General features: G+C 40.5%; 1 protein-coding gene across 1 annotated transcript; it reads left to right on the top strand.

The window, feature by feature from the left end:
* The first annotated feature begins 999 nt into the window (after positions 1-999).
* LOC126495035 (density-regulated protein-like) lies at positions 1,000-2,479 on the top strand. Its single transcript, XM_050132642.1, is given in 2 exon segments — positions 1,000-1,341; positions 1,343-2,479. Coding segments are annotated over 2 exon segments (597 nt in total). The 5' UTR covers positions 1,000-1,062; the 3' UTR covers positions 1,661-2,479.
* The last annotated feature ends 13,607 nt before the right edge of the window (positions 2,480-16,086 follow it).

Raw genomic sequence — 16,086 nt, 5'->3', positions numbered from 1 at the left:
ATGAATTGCCTTGTTTGTAGTGCACCACACCCTTCTGTGCTCCATAAGCTACCATACAGTTCGTGAACCGGGCAAGGGGCTAGAGATTGAAACACACAAAGACACAGAGACACATGTCATCCTTGATGCCAGAATGCCCCCTTTATTGTGTCCAGGGGCAGCTTTTATAGGGATAGCCACGCCCCAGGCAAACCCACCAGAAATCACTCCCCTGCCATCAGAAACTCCTGAGGGTCTCGTGCTCAGAGCAGCCGCAAGCTCTCAGAGCAGCCGCAAGCTCTCAGAGCAGAGGAAAACAAGCTGTTTACAAGAAGTTCAGGATCTGGGGGTTCACAGCTCCCAGAACCTGTTCACTCCAAATATTTTAATGTTGTATGTGATAAATTACATTTATGTTACACTTAAGAAATATTTGGAGGCGGATGTTGTCATAGGGATTGTATTTTATTAGACTATTAGGTGTGAATATACAATATTAGTCTATTAAAATATTATATAATAAAGTATTCCTCAGTAATTCTAAACAATAATTAGCATAAAAGCATGTAGCTGCTCAGCCATAAGTAAGGAATCTCCTCTACACAATGCTCAGGGGACATTGCAGAAGGAGGGAAAGTATTGTAAGAGCCATAAGTGGTATATGACAACAATGAAACAGTATTTTCCAGACATAATATGGCAGTCACATATACAAACCGACAGTGACTATGGCAGCATTCACAAGATTCATAAGAGCTCTAGACACAGATAAAATTTCTGCATTGAGGGAAGCATGAAAGTGGACATAGTTCTATCCCTAGATGAGGAGCTATTAGCAATTGATAGTTTCTGTGTGTGGAAGAACCTATTTTGATTAAGGATGTGATCCTTGGCAGGTCAGCCATGCTCTGGGGGTTTACGCTATACTCATGAGTGTCTGGGCAATACAAACTGGACTCACTAGACTTTTATAAAAGGAGAGAATGTGGGGGCTGCTGTGGCCGGGCAAGAGGACTTGGATGTGTCACTTCAGCTGGCGGGAGCAGAGGCGGCGGGGGCTGTGTGACCGGCTGTGTTTGTGAGATGGCTACTGACATTTCTGAATCCAGTGGGACTGATTGCAAAGGCGATATGAGGAACAGTGCCAAGTTAGATTCCGATTACCCTCTTCGAGTCCTTTATTGTGGAGTTTTTTCATTACCAACAGAGTACTGTGAATATATGCCTGATGTTGCTAAGTGTAGACAATGGCTAGAGAAAAATTTTCCAAATGAATTTGCAAAACTGACTGTAGAAAATTCACCCAAACAAGAAGCTGGAATTAGTGAAGGTCAAGGGACAGTAGGGGAAGAGGAGGAGAAGAAAAAAACAAAAGAGAGGGGGAAGAGGTCAAATAAAACAGAAGAAGAAGACAGTGCCACAGAAGTTCACAATAGCCAAAATTCCCAGAGCGAAGAAGAAATATGTGACGAGAGTGTGTGGCCTTGTAACATTTGAAATTGATCTCAAAGAAGCACAAAGATTTTTTGCTCAAAAATTCTCCCACGGTGCCTCAGTAACAGGGGAGGATGAGGTCATCATTCAGGGAGACTTCACAGATGACATAATTGATGTCATTCAGGAAAAGTGGCCAGAGGTGGATGATGACAGCATCGAAGACCTTGGAGAAGTGAAGAAGTGATTCTGGAGTCATGTGTGTCTGAGCTGACCTGAGAGTTGACACGGCCTTTCAGAAATGTATACATATGTATATATGTGTGTACATATGTGTCCTACAGTAAAACTGTAGACTCCTCATCTTTGGCGTTCTCGTTGTTCTGTACAAGGCTGCTTGGTTTGTTTATGGTTTTTGTTTTTTTGTTTTGTTTTGTTTTTTAATTGCCAAAGTCTGATAGAGAGAGAGAGAGAGAGACTGTCATGCTTATGCATGAATCTAAATTTAGTCAAATAAAACATTTTGGTTATTTGGTACTGAATTTTCTTTTTTTAACTTTTTATTTTAGAAAAACACTGTAGCCTCTTTCCTTCTTATTGGTGCTGTTAATGGGACCCAGGGCCTTGTGCGTGCTGGAAAAACATTGCCACTGAACTAGACTCTTGACACCAAAACCTTCTCTTTTTTTTTTTTCAGGAAGTGTTTCTGTTGGTTATCTTACTGGGAGAAAGCTGAGTGACTTTTCAAAAGAATCTGTTTTTCATTTACTTACTAGAAGTGTGTCCTTGGTTGGTGAGAATCCAATGGGGCTTTGGTTGGCTTAGTTCCTTCATTAATGGCAAAGTCCACTGTATTGATATAATGAGCAACAGAGTGGGTAGGTTTGCTCAAGTCATTCAGGAGATTACTTGCTAAAGTACATTAAAAGCCTTAAAACCATGTACACTGTGACCCAGTAAGCCCCTTCTGCACTGTCTTAAGGGCCAATGGTGCCATTCATAATGTTACTGATGATGTTAGAGTTCATGAATACAGAACTGTTAAATGCTGGTGTATCTTGTGGTAGGATACTGTATATTTGAAAAAGCTTTTCCCAGGAATATTAGAAATCTGCTTGGTAATGTTGAGTAGGGTCAGACCACAAATTTGTTGTAGACATTCGTTTTTGTTACGAGTGGAAGGATGCTCAGAGAGGCTGCGAATTCTTGTTCTAGTTATATACCACATGAGTAAAATTCTAACCAATTAAAAACGGAATATATCTGTTCTCAGTCTACAGTTTTAGAAGTAGCAATTAAACTAACTTATGGAGAAACTGATCATTTTAATGAATGCACTGGGTGAAATTAAACATTGGAAATCAGGTGTCACATGTGAACAGGCTACAGGAATGAGAATATTTATGGCTGGGCAGTACAAGTGCTTGCCCAGCATGCACAAAGCCCTTACATTCAACCCGTAGTGTCACAAACAAAAGCTGTATAGATACTTCAAGAATTTAGAATTCATGAAATTGTCAATTATACAAATATATTCTTGAAAAAAAAGGGAGAGAATGTGAAGTTAGAAGTGAGTGTGACTCTAGAGTAGTTGTGGCAGAGATGTGAATGTGATCAAAACACCTTGTGTAATATTGATAGACATTTTTTAAAAAGAGTCAAGACTGGTACTGTGAGTTTAATCTTCCTTGTACTGCTAGAAAGAATAAGAGTCTAGATATTTAGATAAACTTTGATAGGGACAAAGGTGGAGCTGACAATGAATATGGGAATCCTCGCACTGCTAGAAAGAATAAGGGTCTAAATATTTAGATAAACTTTGGTAAGGAGAAAGGTGGAGCTGACAATGATTTTACAACTTATTCTCAATATAAAACTATCCTTGAAGACATTGGTTATTTTGATATATATATTAAAGATAATTAAAATGTGAAAAAGAACACACAAGTAGTATGTTTAGGTTAATTTTGAGATTATCAAGCATCTGTGATGTCAACACCACCATCATAACAACTGGCACTTCCAACACCTTACAAGGCTTCATGAGAACATTTTACATGAAAAGAAGCATCTATGGTAATCAATAGTGATTTTATCATTGCTTCTTTACCTTATTATATTTCACAACATAAACTAAGTGATGTGGTGTTTTGAATAGGTATGTTCCTATAGACTCATGTGTTTTAGCCCATAGGGAGTGGCACAATTAGGAGATGTAGCTTGTTGGAGGAAGTATGTCACTGTGGAGGTGGGCTTTGGTCTTTGAGCTTTCATATACTCAAGCTATGCCCAGTGTGTGGCACAGGTCTCTTCATGTGAATTGAGATGTAGCTCCTTCTCAGGCAGCATGTCTGATTGCATACCACTATGCTTCTCACCATGACAATAATGGACTTAACCTCTAAAACTGCAAGCAAGCCTCAATTCAATGCTTTCCTTTATAAGAGTTGTTGTGGTCATGGTGTCTCTTCACAGTAATAGAACTCTAAGAGAGTGACCAATAAATGTCACTTTACCAGTAATATATCACATTCAGAAACATTGTAAAATCAGCTATGAAAGCTCATGCCCATAATTCCAGCACTTGGAAAAATGAGGCAAAATTTCCATGATTTTGAAGCCAGAATGAGTTCTCTAGTAAATTCTAGGTCAGTCTGGGCCACAGAGTGGTACTCACTATGTTGAGATTTCATCAGAATGGCCACAATCAATAGAACAAGTAAGAGCTTATGCTAGTGAGGATGTGGAGTAAGGAGAACACTAATCTATTACTGACAGGAGTGCAAACTTGTACAACCACTATGGAAATTAGTGTGGTGGTTCCTTGGAAAGATGAGACTCAATCTACCTCAAGATACAGCTATATGACTGTTGAGCCTATACCTAAAGGTCACTTCATTCTACCACAGAGATAGTTGCTCAACCATGTTCAATGATGATCTATTCATAACATCCAAAAATTGGAAACAATCTAAGTATCCATTAAAAGGAGAATGGATAAAGAAAATATGATTCTTTCATACAATGAAACATTACTCAGTCATTTAAAAAAATGAAATTGTAGTAAAATGTATGGAACTATAAAAAAAAATCCTGAGTGAGATAAGTCAGACCCAGAAAGATAAATTGTAATGGCATAAGCGAATGCAGACAAATTGTCAAAATATAGACAGCTTTAATGGAGGAATAGACTTACAGAACCACCGTTCCCGCGGAGACCAGGAAAGCAGAAGCGAGCGCTGGGAGCACGCTCACCAAATTTATAGGAAAACTTTAGCCTGAGGCGAACATGCCCCCTAAGGGGTGGGACTTATCCCTACATCTCCCCCTTTTGTCTAAATAAGACAGAACTAAACCAAATACAACTATATACAATAATAACAAATAAATATAACAAACAATATTGAGAATCAAAAGTTTTGCTAAACATTCTATCTCAAGGAGTCTAAATAATGTAGAGAGTAACTACAATTATATAATCTTCAACTCCATCAAAGATCCGAGAAGGCAATAAATATTACTTAACAAACGATCCAAATGTGTAACAATTGACAAAGACAACTGACTACCTGAGCAATCACCCAAAGTCTCGTTTGCAATGTTGAGTCAACCAACTTTGGCTAAGGCCTAACATAACTGACATACCATTATTAAAGGCAAGGAACTTTTCAAAACTATCTTACCCTGTCTTGGCAGGATATGACAGTCCTGTTGTATCCATTGATGCACGCTCTGTATCTTTGTCAGTGGTTGAGGTATGGGCTTTTCTTAACCCAAAGGCCAGTTCTGCCAAGAAGACAAGCTCCCAGTGGAGTGTCTTTGGTGCTCAACGTTCTCTCGGGAATAGAGCGGTGTTGCCAGGAGCAATTGTGTCTCACTATCACGAAACTCTGAGTTATATTAAAGGCCATATTCTACAGCTCTCCAAAGAGGTTGAAGATTATCTATCTATACTGAGTATAATCTCTATATATCTAAAGAACCTGATTAGTCTAATTACAAATGACAAACTTAGATGACTATTAATCTATATAATTCTCAATATCTATCTAACTTAAAGACTAAAACAATAAACAACTGTGCAATATATGAAGACAATGATCTTCATCTGTAAACAATGTCATTACATATCAAATGTAAACAATGTTATTACATAAATAGTATCAGAGGTAGAAATGTACATTGTGATATGGTAGATGTATCAATACAATATAAGCATATTCTTATACAAAAATAGAGGTAGGAACACTCACATTCAATATTCAATATGTCAATATACAGAAAACAGTACCAATACAATTTTCTAAAAACAGTAACTCACAAATACCAATCATCCCATCAAACCAGTTAATCCCCCCCCCTTTTTTTTTTTTCGAACATACCCCTAATTCCATAAAACATCTCCCCATCCCCTCAACCCCAAACCAACCACTAAAAGATGTCCCTAACCCTGAGGGCAAACTCTGTTGGGAGAGGGGACGTCGTCCTCTAAGATTGCTTCAAGCTGACATGGGGGCGATGTTCTCCTTAGGGGCTCCTGTGAAAGCAAATGATGGTAAAATTCCCAAATTAACCTTTGACCTAAGAAAATTATAACTAGTCCCTGAGCACTTTGAGAAGGTCCGGCCAGAGTGTTGTCAAAAATGTGCACCATTCGAAATTGTCTTGTGCAGTTGGTACCAAAAAACAGGTCTCATATTAGCGCGTAAAAAAGAGAAAAAGAAAAAAAATATTCATGACGTCATAAAAACCAGGTTGAGTTGATGTTGTGGGGCCCCATCTTCATCCTGGAAACTTCAAAAATTACTGTAGGGAAATTTGTTGCTTGTTATGGGAAATTTAAACATTAACAACAAGGACATATTCTGACATATAAAGAAAGACACAGATATGAGGAAAAGCAAAGAAAGTTTATCAAGTATATAATTATCCTCATTCTGTCCCATTTCATGGCTCCTGATCTGAGACAGAAACTCTGAGATATCTCTTATCAACAGGCTTGGAATTGAAGAGGGACTGAGCCATAGTCCAACTCCAAAACCAGCTCTACATATTTATAAAGAAGCGTTCAAAGAGAAAAAAGAAAATATATATATAATCAATACTTACTCATGTTACTGTTGAGTCTTAGTGGGTCGTAACTATTTTCCATCCATCAGTTATTAAATATTCAGGGTCCCTTAAATTCTTTGAAGATCAGTATTTTCCTGTGGAGATAAAAAAAAAAAAAAACCCTGCCCCCAACCTACCTGAATTCCTTACCATCAGTATGCTCGCCATCCTTGTGAATGAATTGTTATTTATCTTTTCCAAATGGCTTTTCTTCTTCATACCGAACCTTTATTAATTTTGACGGTATCCACAATTGTTCCTCACCTGTGGAGATAAGAGCAAAACCCCTTCCCCAACGCAGCACATCTCCTGGCTTCCATTGTGAGGTCAGCACATCCTTGAAATAAACTGGTTGATTTAGTTCAGTAGACTTTTCCATTATCCAATGTCTTTCTGCAGCCGTTGTCCCCTTCTCATTAGCGTTAAGAAAATTCAAGGTTAACAAAGCATTATGTAACCTATTTCTGGGGGTGTTTTCCACCCCTTTCTGTTTATTCAACATATCCTTTATAGTTCGATTTGATCTTTCTATGACTGCTTGACCTGTAGGATTGTATGGTATACCTGTAACATGCTTGATATTGTAATAGTCAAAAAACCGTTTCATTTTCCTAGAGGCATAAGCAGGACCATTATCTGTCTTTATTTGTGTAGGTATACCCATGATAGCCATGACTTCTAATAAATGAGTGATTACTGAATCAGCTTTTTCTGAACTTAAAGCAGTTGCCCACTGAAAGCCTGAATAAGTGTCAATGGTGTGGTGAACATACTTCAATTTGCCAAATTCTGCAAAGTGAAACACATCCATCTGCCAGATTTCATTCCTTTGGGTGCCCTTTGGATTAGCCCCTGCAGGCAGTGGCGTTTGGTTATAGAAAGAGCAAGTAGGGCATTTCTTTACAATCTCCTTAGCTTGTTGCCATGTGATAGAAAACTCTTTCTTCAAACCTTTGCTATTAACATGATGTTTTTTATGAAATTCAGAGGCTTGTAGCACACTACCAATCAATAATTGATCAATTTCTGCATTACCTTGTGCTAGAGGACCTGGCAGACCCGTATGGGATCGGATGTGTGTTATGTACATAGGGCAAAGCCTGTTCCTGATCAAATCTTGAACCTGGATAAACAATGAGGTTAGTTCTGTATCATCAGGTATAAATTCAGCAGTTTCAATATGTAAAATAACTCTTTCTGCGTATTGTGAATCAGTAACTATATTAATAGGTTCTCTAAAATCCCTTAGCACCATAAGAATGGCATATAATTCTGCCTTCTGGACAGAATCATAAGGACTTTGTTCCACCTTACCCAAGTCTTCCGATTTGTAACCTGCCTTCCCTGTTTTATTGGCATCAGTATAGAATGTACGGGCTCCAGTTATTGGAGCATCACGGACGATTCGAGGAAGGATCCAAGAAGTTCTCTTTATGAAGTTAAGCCTCTTGCTTTTTGGATAGTTGTTATTAATGTCTCCCAAAAAATTAGCACAAGCTCTTTGCCATGTTTCATTATCTTCCCATAATTTCTTTAGTTCATCAGCAGTGAAAGGCACTATAATTTCTGCTGGGTCTATGCCTGCTAGTTGACGAAGTCTCAGCTTGCCTTTTATAATTAACTCAGAGACTTTTTCCACATAAGTTTTCAGTTTTTTACTTGGTTTATGTGGTAAAAAGATCCATTCCAAGATAATATCATCTCTCTGCATTAAAATTCCTGTAGGAGAAATTTTGGATGGTAATATGACGAGAATACAATCGAGCTCTGGATTCACCCTGTCCACATGTGCCTGTTGTAATTTTTCCTCAATTATTGTCAGTTCCTTTTCTGCTTCAGCTGTTAATTCTCTGGGACTGTTTAAGTCTTTATCACCTTCCAAGGTTTTGTTCAAATGAATTATTAGATCAGGTGTTATCCCAACAGCTGGTCGTAGACTGGAAATGTCTCCTAACAGTCTTTGAAAGTCATTAAGAGTCTGTAGGCGATCTCTCCTAATTTGTGCCTTTTGTGTCTTAATTTTTTGCAAACCTATTTTATAACCTAAATAATTAACAGAATCTCCCTTCTGTATCTTCTCAGGAGCAATTTGCAATCCCCATTTAGGTAAAAGTATCTTTATTTCTTCAAACAGTCTGTTCAAGGTATCCATGTTTGAATCGGATAACAAGATGTCGTCCATGTAGTGGTATATTATAGATTTGGGAAATTTCTTGCGTATTATTTGCAATGGTTGGTTCACAAAATATTGGCACAAGGAGGGGCTATTTAACATACCCTGGGGGAGGACGGCCCAGTGGTACCTCTTGGAAGGTTGAGAATTGTTGTAAGTAGGCACCGTGAAGGCAAATTTTTCTCTATCTTCTTTTTGTAAAGGTATGGTGAAAAAACAATCCTTTAAATCAATAACTATAAGAGGCCATCCTTTTGGTAATAAAGAGGGCAAAGGGATTCCAGATTGCAGAGGACCCATAGGTTGAATAACCTTGTTGATAGCTCTGAGATCTGTCACCATTCTCCATTTACCTGATTTTTTCTTAACCACAAATACAGGAGAATTCCAAGGGCTGGTAGATTCTTCTATATGTCCAGCATCTAATTGCTCTTGTACCAGCTGTTCTAAAGCCTGTAACTTTTCCTCAGCTAGAGGCCATTGCTTTGTCCATATTGGTTTCTCAGTCAACCATTTTAGAGGCAAGGCTGTTGGTATCTCTGAAGGGGCTTCAATTACTTGTTCTTGTATGGCCCGAATGGCCGGTTTTCTCCGTTTGTAATATCTTTTAATATTATTCTCAGAAATATAGGCTCTAGAAGTAGCAGGAATGTTAATTTGGGTATTCCATTGTTGTAATAGGTCACGACCCCATAAATTCATTGCAATATTGGCTACATATGGCCTTAATTTTCCTATTTGTCCCTCAGGCCCTATACATTCAACCCATCTTGTGCTCTGTCTTACTCGAGATAGGGTTCCAATTCCCAGGAGCTGAACATTTACATTCTGAAGAGGCCAATACGGATGCCAAGATTCTGGGGTAATGATACTTACATCAGCACCTGTGTCCAGCAGGCCAGTAATAAAAATGCCATTTACACACACTCTCAGCTTAGGTCTTTGATCATTTATAGAAGTTTGCCAAAACACACGTAACTCATCTTTCTGCTCATTATCGTTTGTAACAGTAGGCATGAGGTTTCCTAATTGTCCTGACGAGGCACGTTCTCTGCAGAAACTGGAAATGACTGAACCATGTTTGCCATGGGGGCCTGTGAGGCCCCCCCTCTCACGTTTCCCGTCTGTATCAGGTTGCCTTGTCTATCTCTTGTAGACCTGCATTCATTCGTCCAATGTCTACCTTTTCCACATCTTCTACATAAACCTGAAGGCTGAGTCCTCCTATTTCTGTTATTTCTAGAAGATGCATTATTATTATTTCTGAAGATCCGTTGTTTACAATTCCTTTTCATATGACCCATTTTGCCACAATTAAAACATTTGGTATTCTGGTGTCTCCTTTTACCATTGGAAATTGCTTCTTCTACCCATGCTTCAGTGCCATAATCAAATGTATCAACATCCAGTGTATGCAAGACCCATTCTTCCAAGGGTGCTGATCTGAACCTTAAAGGCCCCAAAATCTTTTTGCATTCCACATTTGCATTTTCATAAGCCAAAGACTCAATCATTATACGTCTTGCGTCAGGGTCAGGTATCCCTATTTGCACAGCCTTAGTAAGTCTTTGTAAAAAATCACTAAAAGGTTCTCTCAGACCTTGTTTAATTGTGACAAATGATTCCATTCTCTGTCCTGGGTCTTGTACCCTGTCCCAAGCCCTTAAGGCTGCTGTAGTGCATATGGAGAGTGTGTTTTCGTCCAAATTAGCTTGTTCCTGAGGGTCAGAAAAGCGTCCTTCACCTAGAATTTTATCTAGGGAGATGTCACTTCCCTTCGCCTTTTCTTGCTGTTCTAAAAGTCTAGCCTCTTGCCTGAACAAGCATTTCCATTTTAAGTGCGGCCCACTCTCAAGGACTGCAGAGCTCAGCTGGAGCCAGTCCAATGGCGTAGCTCTGCTTGTGGATGCCCAAGACTTTAGCATCTCTTTAACAAAAGAGGAATGCATCCCGAAAGTCATGACAGCCTGTTTAATTTCTTTGAGATCATTCATACGGACATGCTCCCATGTATCTTCCTTAATGACCCTAGGGTTTCTGGAACCAATCACCTTCTCTGTTGTTATTACTGGAAAGGCAGGTAGAGCTGTAGGTAGAGATTTGTGGAAATTGTCCCGGAGGGATTTACCCACAGATGTAGTTAAAATTTGCCTTTCTACCGTTTGTTCTTCTTCATCAGAATTTAGAAATTCCTCAATCTTTTCAATTCTATTCACCATTGCCTTCTGCAATGTCTGTATCTCCTGTCCAGAATTATGTTCCAAAGCCTTCATTGAGGATTCTAAAGTATGAAGTTTGTCCATTAGAGATAAGTTCTCATCTTTGGACATAATTTTTATGGCATAAACCGTGCCTTCTTGTATTGACAATCTTTCTGCCAATCTGTCATAAGCTTTAGACAAAATCCGATAGTCACATTCAGCAGTTTTGATTCTCTCAGTTACTATTTCAGTTCCTACAGAAAGGGACTGAAGCTTACAACCCAAATCAGCTGTTCCCTCTTCCATAGTAATGAGTTTCTCCTTAATATCAGCCACTAATGTTTCAGTTCCTACAGAAAGGGACTGGAGCTTACGATCCAAATCAGCTGTTCCCTCTTCCATAGTAATGAATTTCTCCTTAATATCAGCCTGTAATGTTTCAGTTCCTACAGAAAGGGACTGGAGCTTACGATCCAAATCAGCTGTTCCCTCTTCCATAGTAATGAATTTCTCCTTAATATCAGTCTGTACCTTTTTTAAATTTTCCTCAGTTGATCGAGTCATGTTAAACAAAGATCTGTTCTCCTCCTGGAGAACTTCAAACTGATTCTTGAGAAGATTGTTGTCATTCTCAATTGTTTTTAAGCGTGCAACCTCTGCTCGTAAAGACTTTATCATATTTCTATTATCAAACCATATAGTGCCAAGGAAAACTACGAATCCCAGAAAGATCCATAGAGGTGGGGTGATAGACACCTCTTGTAAAATCTCCCACATGGTACAATTAAAAAAACTGTTAAATTCTTGAATGGTAACGTGTTCAGACATTTTAATTATAAAAGAAAATTTTTTCTCTTACCTGCAACGACTGGTTCCTGCCGGTGGTGGTCTCTGTGGTTTTGGAGCCTGTCTTGGAACTAGCTCTTGTAGACCAGGTTGGCCTCGAACTCAGAGATCCGCTTGTCTCTGCCTCCCGAGTGCTGGGATTAAAGGCGTGCGCCACCACAGCCTGGCCGGCCTTGAACTCACAGAGCTCCCCCCTGCCTCTCTGGATATTATGGGCCTGAAGGCCGAGTGTATCTCGGACTCAGCCCTGGGGCCCGAGTCACAAACTAAGAAAATGACACCCGGGAGCCTGCTGTGTTAGCTAGCAGGCTACGCGCTTGAGTTGGGGGCAAAATAGCCCGACGTTGGATGCCAAAATGTAATGGCGTAAGCGAATACAGACAGATTGTCAAAATATAGACAGCTTTAATGGAGGAATAGACTTACAGAACCACCATTCCCACGGAGACCAGGAAAGCAGAAGCGAGTGCTGGGAGCACGCTCGCCAAATTTATAGGAAAACTTTAGCCTGAGGCGAACACGCCCCCTAAGGGGTGGGACTTATCCCTACAATAAATATTATCAGTGACTTGCTCAGCCATCATAAGAAAAGCTTCCTCTTGAAGCTGAAGAGAACAAACACAAAAGCCGACAGCAAGATATTTTGCATAGAGTAAGAGATCTTGGAACACTCATTGGTTCTTTTTGTTTGTTTGTTTGTTTGTTTATTTTGTTTTGATTCTTCAGATATTTCACACCCTGCACCCCAATTCCACTCATTTCCCAGTCACTCTGTATATACTCCTCACTCCTGTAGTTCCCCCCACCCAAAGGAGAGCTAAAAAAGAAAAGAATAAGACTTTTTTAAAAAAATTTAAAAAGGAAAATACTTCACTCCTCCATCTTTCCCATCTCTTGATCACTTCTTCACTCATCTTAATGGCATTGGGAACTGCTGTGTGTCATGCACTACACCCATTAGTCCAAAGAGCTTTACTTGCAAATTGTGTGATGAGTTGTTGATTAAGTCCCCTAGTTTTGATATAGTGTTAATACTGAACCCTCACCTACATTCCTCTCAGATATCCTGCTGCTGCCCTGAGTCATGGAGATCCTGAGGCTATGGTCCCACAGGATTAGCCCCTTCACACACTCCTAAGGATCATATGTGGGGTAGATGTTGGGGTGTGCCAACTCCAAACCCTGGATGTATACCAAGGTGGCAACTGAGTTGGTCAGTCCTGGTCACTGGAACCATTCCTTTCGAGTGAGGGGGCAGAGCCAGTTCTCCCAGTCCAGAAGTGAAGAGTGGCATGAGTTTTCCAAAGTGTTCGGGCCAGTACTTTCATTGAATAGGCCATCTTTCCTGTGTTGGAGTCATCGGGGTCTATTATCTCAGGACAGGGTGAGTTTTCCTGTGGTAAAGGCAGGTCACTCCAGACCAATGAGAGGCAGGGCCAGCTCAGGAGGGCCCTAGTGTTTCAACATGGTTCATTCAATACATGGTTTGTATGGGCTCTAGTGCTAAAACAAGCAATGGTCATCCACACAGACACCAGATGCTGAAAGATCACAAACCCAAACGTGGTCAACAGCAGCAGTTTGGCATCAGATATCACCATGATCTCAGGTGACTGTGCAGGTCTCTCAGGTCCAAATGGGCCCAGCAACAGAATGGTCCATGGACTCTAACCTGACCCCATGTGACAGTTCAGATTCTTGGCAGTTGCTTGACCCAATGGCAACAGGAACTATAGACCTCAACATAGACTATGACTAAGCAGGGTCATGGACCCAGAAATGACCACCAGGCCTAGCTCTGGCCTGGCATCAATATGGCCCTGGTGTTAGTGCAAGCCATCCCAATCTGCATGATCCTAGAAGCAGCATGATCATCAGGCACCAAGATAGCCTCGGATGTTCGCCTGGACCCCAGGCATGCACATTGCCTTTGATGGTAATCAGAGTCTCAGACATTGACACAACCCTTGCAGTGGGACCATGGGTCTGGGCCCAATGAAACTATGGCCATAGGTGACCACACAAGCCACTGATTTGGACATGGTCCTACTGCAGCTGGGTACTTTGTTGTTGTCCATGTCTCCTCAAATGCAACCGAAGCCCAGACATCTCCATGGGCCCTGGTGGCTGTGCCATCCATTCTTATCTGTGCGGTCCTCGTGGCAGTGTGACCCTCAGGTACCAACCTGGCCTCAGGTGTTAGCCCATGCACTGGGCATCTGCACAACCTCCAGTGGTAACAGTAGCCACTGACATTGATGCATCCTGGCTATAGTAGTGCATGACCCCCAGTATCAGCTGGGACCCAGTCAACACTACCATCACTGATGCCAGTACAGGGAACCCACATTGTCACAGCCTGGCCTTGGCATGGCCATTGGTCTTTGACATGCCCACAGGTGGTGACCCAGAACCCAGGTATTTGTATGGTCGTTGATAGTGACACAGGCCATGAACATCATCACAGACCTAGCTGCTGTAAGCCTATGGACTCAGACAGGCTTCTCAGAAGCAGCCAGGCCAGATGCTACTATGGCCTCAAAGGACACTGAAACGGGCACCACCCTAGCTTCAGGGTAGCCCTGGTGATGCAACATGGCCCGGGTAGGTTCCCAAATGCTGGACATCAACATGACTCTTGATTGTAATAGGTGCATGAACATCAACACAGTCCCTAGTTGCAATAGGGCCTCAGATCCAGACATGGCCCTTGGTAGCAGCCCATGGCCCTGGGAGGTAAACAGGCCTCCCACATTAGCCTGTTCTTCATAGCCTTTGACCGATCTCTTTCTATGAACCTCTCTCTGTCTCTCTCCCTCCCACAGCCCACCACATATTTGCTCACCCTAATGGTGTCTAACCATTTGATGACACAAGGCCCATGTCCTCTTCTCACCCACTCAGAGCAAACTACTCCAGGAAGGCATGTCCATCTCTGGCTGTTCTTGGCATCTTGCCAAGAAGGTGTGTGTGTAAAACACTCATTCTTAAATGTGGTATCTCTACCAAATTCCTCCCCTGAGAACTCAGGGAACTCTGGGAAGAGGATGAAGAAAGAGTATAAGAGCCATAGGGGGCAAGAGACACCGAAAAAACAAGGTCCTCTAAATTAGCATGATCAATGCACAAATGGACTCTCAGAGGTTGAGGCAGCATGCACTGGGCCTGCAGAGGTCTTCACTAGGTCTTTGTGTATATGTTATAGCTTCCAATTAAGTGTTTTTATTCCTGAGAGGGCTGGTGTGGGAGGGCCTACTGTATGTGTTGTTTTTATTGGTTAATGAATAAAGAAACTGCCTTGGCCTGTTGAGAGGGCAGAACTTAGGTAGGAAGGGGGAGGGACTAAATGGCATGCTGGGAGAAGGAAGGCAGAGAAAGAGAAGCCATGGATACTCTGTCAAAGGCAGACACCAGTTAAAATCTTTGCCCATAAGCTACTGTCACATGGTGATATACTTAATAGAAATGGGTTAAATTAATATAAAAGTTAGCCAGTAAGAACTATACCTTATGGACCAAGCAGTGTTTTAATTAATACAATTTCTGTGTGATTATTTTGGTTCTGAGCAGCCAGAAGGAACAAGCAGCCTTCCTCCTACAGGGTGCAAATGAGTGAGTCCCTGCTTTTTGTGCCTTCTCTGGAGATCTTTTCCTTCTGTTTCTTTTGTCCTATGCTGGTGTATTAGGTTTTTTAAATCTTATTATAATTTGTTTGGCTATTATGCCTTAGAAGCCTGTTTGTTTTCTAATGAGAGACAGAAAGGGAATGGATCCAGATGGAAGGGGAGAAGAGAAGAAACTGAGAGAAGTAGAAGGAGTTAGATCACAATAAAGGTAGACTATGGAAGAAAAACAATCTATTTTCAATAAAAAGGAAGTAAATCAAAGATAAATAATTTCTGTCTCATATCCATGCATTGCTAAGAGTATTGAACATATTACCTTGCCAATAATTCTAATTAGTATGCTCTAATTAACTCATTTTATCATTTTTGTTATAATTCAACCATAATTAAAACAGTTTGTTAAGTCTCCGTGGAGTATTGTTTCACATTTAAAACATTTTTTTTTCAAAAATTCAACTGTGATTAACTTTCGTAAGGAGCTCAAAGTTCATATTATTGAGAGATTCACAAGTTTCTCATTGATTTTATTTAGTTCCTAAACATATGGTAAATCTGCATTAGCCGTCTTAGTTTAGTCTCAAGTAAAATTTAACTTTTCTTCCTGAAATGGGAATTATGAATGTGAGGTCTAGGAGGAGTGTGTTACACCCTGCACACTGGTTCTTTAGGACATGTTTTTATGGGATGCCTAAATAGAAAATCTCCTGAGATGCCT

The sequence above is a fragment of the Alexandromys fortis genome, unplaced genomic scaffold (genome assembly GCF_014885135.2).
Source record: "Alexandromys fortis isolate MF-2015 unplaced genomic scaffold, M_Fortis_MF-2015_v1.1 scaffold_388, whole genome shotgun sequence".
Lineage (NCBI taxonomy): Eukaryota > Metazoa > Chordata > Mammalia > Rodentia > Cricetidae > Alexandromys > Alexandromys fortis.
The sequence above is the reverse complement of the archived record's forward strand: the minus strand, read 5'-3'. Positions and strand labels throughout refer to the sequence as shown.